At 39.1% G+C, this 5,185-nt stretch overlaps 1 protein-coding gene across 1 annotated transcript; it reads left to right on the top strand.

Annotated features, from left to right (window-relative positions):
• The first annotated feature begins 228 nt into the window (after positions 1-228).
• On the top strand, positions 229-4,571 carry LOC127172920 (zinc finger BED domain-containing protein 4). The gene is made up of 3 exons (XM_051122443.1): positions 229-941; positions 1,112-1,271; positions 4,554-4,571. The coding sequence occupies exons 1-3, from the start codon at positions 229-231 to the stop codon at positions 4,569-4,571; spliced, it is 891 nt and encodes a 296-aa protein (XP_050978400.1).
• Positions 4,572-5,185: the final 614 nt, after the last annotated feature.

The following is a 5,185-nucleotide window of genomic DNA, read 5'->3' as shown; positions in this document are numbered from 1 at the left end:
AATAAAAAAGACTTACTTTAGGGATGTAACGATGTGAAAATTTCTGATCACGATTATAGTGACCAAAATGATCACGGTTATCAGTATTATCACGGTTAGGGATGGGGCCGATCCGATCCAGTATCGGTATCGGGTTCCGATACCAGCTTAATTAACGGATCGGAAATTTCCGATCCAACCTGGAGAAATTTCCGATCCAGAGTTATGTCTACAATGCTGTCTGCTGAAATGACTTCACAAGTGATCCCTGGGATATATAATAACTGGGAGATCCATCTGAAAAAGGTGCATGTCATTCTGCGGGACAATGCCAGTAACATGAAAGCTGCTATGGAAGACATGGCAGTTCCTAGTCTGGGATGTTTTGCTCACACGCTGCAGCTTGTTGTGCACGAGGGGCTGATGTCACAACGCAGCGTTAGCGACGCATTAGCAAACAGCAGAAAGATCGTTGCACATTTCAAGCATTCACAACTGGCACAGTCTCGCTTGGAAGATCTGCAGCGTGAAATGCAAGGTGCAAGAACCACGACCACCCCAGCTCGTCTTGTTCAAGATGTGCAGACAAGATGGAACAGCTCTTTCTATATGATCAAGAGCCTTCTGACAGAAAAGCGACCTCTTTGTGCTTATGCTGCCGACCACAACTTACCGGCAACACTGTCAGCCAACGAGTGGGGTTTACTAGAAAAAACAGTGACGGTGCTGGAACCCTTCAAGGAGTTAACGAGGAAAATAAGCTCAGCTACCTCCACCGCAGCCGACGTTATTCCAGCCGTCACCGTTTTAAAACGCCTGCTAGCCGAGGAGAACAGTACTGACAGCGGTATCAAAACAATGAAAAGCACACTCCTCCAAGCTGTCAGCAGGCGATTTAGCAGCATCGAAAGTGAATCCCTCTACGCTGTTGCCACTTTACTGGACGCTCGATACAAGGACAGGTGAGACATATTTTATTAATGCCCTATTTATTAATGTTGTCTAAGAATTGAAAAAGTTATGTCCGAAGTGCCTTGTCTGTGTGGGTCTGTGTGTATGCATACAGGCTACATATATTCTTGCAGCAGCAACATATAAAGTTGTACTCAACCCATTTCATTTTTTGTGTCAGATTCTTTTCAGGTGGAGAAACTGCCAGGAGGATGGCAAAGGATCTCCTGAAACAAGAACTTGACAAGATGGAGCAAGCACAGCTAAAGGCATCAGCTGAGGGACAAGGAGGGACAAAGGAGGCAGAGCCAGCAGAAAACCAGGTTCTCCTCCAAGCACAAGTAAGAGTAGCTTCAGCAGTCTATATAACAGAATTCTGGAGGAACATGATGAACCTGCTCAAGGTACCCAGGCAGCAGTTATCCAAATGCAAATGTATTTGAAAGAACCAACAATGAGTGAGCAAGACAGCCCTTTCCAGTACTGGGCAAACAACCATACTCACTTTCCTCTCCTTGCTGCTGTTGCAGTAAAGTTCCTGAGTGCCCCTTCAACCAGTGTGGAAAGCGAAAGACTGTTTAGCACTGCATCCAATATTGTGGATGAAAAGAGGAATCGTCTGACAGCAGAGAGAGCAGAAATGCTAATTTTCCTCAAAAAGAACCTGCCAATGTTTAAGTGAGATTTGTTGAACACCATGTCACTCCCTCAGTCATTTTACTTTTTATTTTCAAGAATAGTTACACAGACTCTGGGGTTAAGCTTATCCAGGTCACTTTCAATGCCAAACCTCCCATGTTTGAATTGTGCTGTTCAGATGCACACTCTTATTGATAGTGTTTGTGTAAGATGTTTACAGTACACTTATTGCACTTTTATTCAAAATGTTTAACATTTGAAAACCTTATTTTGTTGCTGCTACACAAGCAAGAATTTACTGAATTTATGTTGATCAGATGCACATTGTTCTATTGATAGTGTGAATATTTATTTTTTATTTCAAATATTTGATATTTGAAAACCTTTTTTTTATGCTACAAGAGTCAGTGTACTTAATTTGTGTTGATCGGATGAAGCAGCCCTTTGTATTATTTGGAGAGTGCACACAACTGCACACAAGTTGAATGTAAATGTAAGTCTTTGTAAATCCACTGTATGACACTAGATGGCGCTTATGGAAAAGCTGAATTACAGCCGTTTCCGTGAACTCCGTGATAAAGCAGCATTGCGTCATGAACACTACTTTAGATATTACATGGAGCGTGTAAGGTGAAAACAAAATGGCATCGAATCTTTTCTGAAGACAATCAGAACCTTCAGAGGTACATTCATATAATTAATTAATTCATATATTCATTATAATTCCCGATTTATGTTTCTGCCGGTGGGTGCCCAACCCTCAATTGCGAAGTGAAACGTATAGACTGCAAATACATTAGTTACGCGTCACTAAATAAAATGATTTAATACCTGTTTACAATAAGCACTTATTCGTGCGCACACAGGACAATGTTTTAGGGCGCACACTTAATATCTGAGGGAGCGCAAAGCAATGATCACTACATATGGGAGAGGAAGCCAGCTGCAAGCCGAGAGGATTTCTGCTGCCACCCTCTCATACAATAATGCACTCATTTACCATTAAAATAACGCTAAAACGGCTTCAAATGAACTATGAAAACGAGAATTCTTATTGCTTAAAATGAACGGAGACAACATCCTTAAGTTTGTTTTATCATTCAGCTGTAGCTGAGACCCTAATGAAATTATTTTATGCATTATTACAAGTATAGATGCTGAAAGAGTTCATTAACCTGTTTAATGTGAACAGTATCACTTAAGACTAGTTTGGCAAACAAGGGAATGCTCCTAAAACAAACCCAATTTGAAGCGTTCTAACAACAAGTACAACCATTGTGGAAATTTATTATAACACCACAGTAAGATAAAGCTATGGATGAGCGATTGACCAACTTATCAAATGCTAAACATATTTTTACAAGTTCCTGCTTACATAGTTTAGATGAAACTTAAAAAATGAGCAGATTTTTAGACATGAGCTAACAATCTGTAAAAATACTGGCCACACTCAACATACAGAATCAGAGACTGAATATTCAGACAGCGAGAGCAGGACCATATTGATTTTTTCTTAAGATAAAGACAATTATTTGGTTTATTTGGTATCTCGCTTCACAACGGTTGCTCCATTACAGCACACGCGTCAAGTCTGTTTTAGCATACGTATCTCGTATTATTCTTCAATATAATTGTTTAGTCTAAATATGTTTTTGTTTTTACAAAGTTGTTAAACACGTGTAACTAATACCTCATTTAAACGCTGTAGACTTTCAGGTCAGGGAACTACATTACCCAGCATACACCTCTGTCTTCAAACATGCCCGCTATATATTTTATTATACACACGCTAAGATACCCTATATAAAAAGACTCACATTTCCACGAAGTATACGCTCGTTCTGTGTTGTGATGTGACAAACCCTTTTTTGTGATCTGTGTTAGTGGTGCAGAGTCCGATTCATTTTTGCGAAACGATTCATTTGGACAGTTCGGCTTAATGAACCGGTTCAAAGAACCAATTCGTCGGCTTTCTTTTCATCAGTCATTTCTTTTCTAACAACTCAGGGTCATTTTATATCAGTGAAACATTTACAGAAAGTTAACTGCGAACGCACATTGGTGATTATTGTCTTTTGTTCATTTAAGTTAACGATGTTTGTGATCACAGTTTCATGCATTGATCCTTCATTGTTTGTTTAGCTTAAATATTAGTTTTTAGTCAGTTGCAAAAAGTGCCAGGCATAAAGTTTATAACAACAGGTTTCAGGTGGTTGGGTGCGTTTAAGTGGTGAAATCTTAAATGTGACAGTAAAGGTGACAGATGAGAGCATTACTCAGTCCACCGTGTCATTTCTTCAATAAAACTCAATAAAACTAACCTAGTTTCTATTTACACGGTGGTACTGTTTTGAAAGAACTTTTCTTAATAATTATTTTCTGTCTACACTCGCACATTCTATTCTGTCGACCGGTTTTCTTTTTATTCAATTGATAAGAGATTGCTATCTGTACTGCGTTAGATTATCTAGGACTTGTTGTGTCTATCGTACTCCTTTGTAAGTCGCTTCGGATAAAAGCGTCTACATTTAAATGTTTTAAATGACCAAGTTAACTTGTAATCATTTAACAAAATATCATAACTGACTTGAGTAAAACTTATCTTGGATGTGACCAATGTTTATGACTTCTAGCGACAACCCACCCCTTATACCAAATAGAAACTAGGTTAGTATTAATAATAGAACGTAAATGTCTCGAATGAAGACTGAGTTTAAAAACGATATTTTATTAAATCAACCAAATTCACAGAAATATTGACGAATATGATCAAAGAGGCCCACTAACATGACAACCAAAACTAAAAAAAACAAAGCGTACAATGCCATAAGGCCTAACAATTACAATTAGGATGGGAAAATAAGATAAGGATGGTGAAACTGTGGTAAACAAATTCAAATAGAAAGAGTGAAGTCATGGAAACATAAAATCGTTCTGTTTCAAAGTGTAACGTTATGAAACACTTTGCGGTTTATATCTCACAGCGGTGTGACGAGGCCTAGCACACTAGTGCGGATGAAGTCAAGAAATCTAGCAATTTTAGGTGTACTTAGCAGGGATCAGTCTGTTGTGTTGTTTGGGTATATTATACTTATTGTCGTTATGAATATCTGTACGCTTATATTAATTTTGACATTTTAATAAACGTTGTGACATAATTTGTCTTAGTGACATTCGACGGAATATTTAATTGAAAAAAATGACACTGTGGACTGAGTAGTGCTCTTGTCTGTCACCTTTACTGTCACATTTAAGATTTCACCTCTTAAATGCACCCAACCACCCGAAACCTGTTGTTATAAACTTCATACCTGGCACTTTTTGCAACTGACTAAAAACTAATATTTAAGCTAAACAAACAATGAAGGATCAATGCATGAAACTGTGACCACAAACATCGTTTCACGAGATCGCCTGCCCATCCAGTCCTGATGGGCAATGGTAAACAAACTTGGCTTGCTGTCCTTAATGGAGGCTCGAACTAGAGGCTCAGCTTGAGCGCAGAGTTCGACCCCCCCCTTTGCGATATTATCTAGAGGGAGAATAACAGAACCAGAGGAGGAGAAGGGGAGGTGGAGGGATGCCGGAAGAACGGAAGCTGGGACGGCGCAATGAG

This window comes from Labeo rohita, chromosome 11 (assembly GCF_022985175.1).
Source record: "Labeo rohita strain BAU-BD-2019 chromosome 11, IGBB_LRoh.1.0, whole genome shotgun sequence".
In the NCBI taxonomy this organism is placed as follows: Eukaryota; Metazoa; Chordata; class Actinopteri; order Cypriniformes; family Cyprinidae; genus Labeo; species Labeo rohita.
This window is presented reverse-complemented; position numbering and strand designations above follow the sequence as displayed.

Bases quoted from the DNA above. Each gene is read 5' to 3' on its own strand.
- LOC127172920 (XM_051122443.1), top strand. From the start codon at position 229: ATGACTTCACAAGTGATCCCTGGGATATATAATAACTGGGAGATCCAT. The intron at 942-1,111 runs GTGAGACATATT...TTTTTGTGTCAG, and splicing joins GACGCTCGATACAAGGACAG to ATTCTTTTCAGGTGGAGAAA.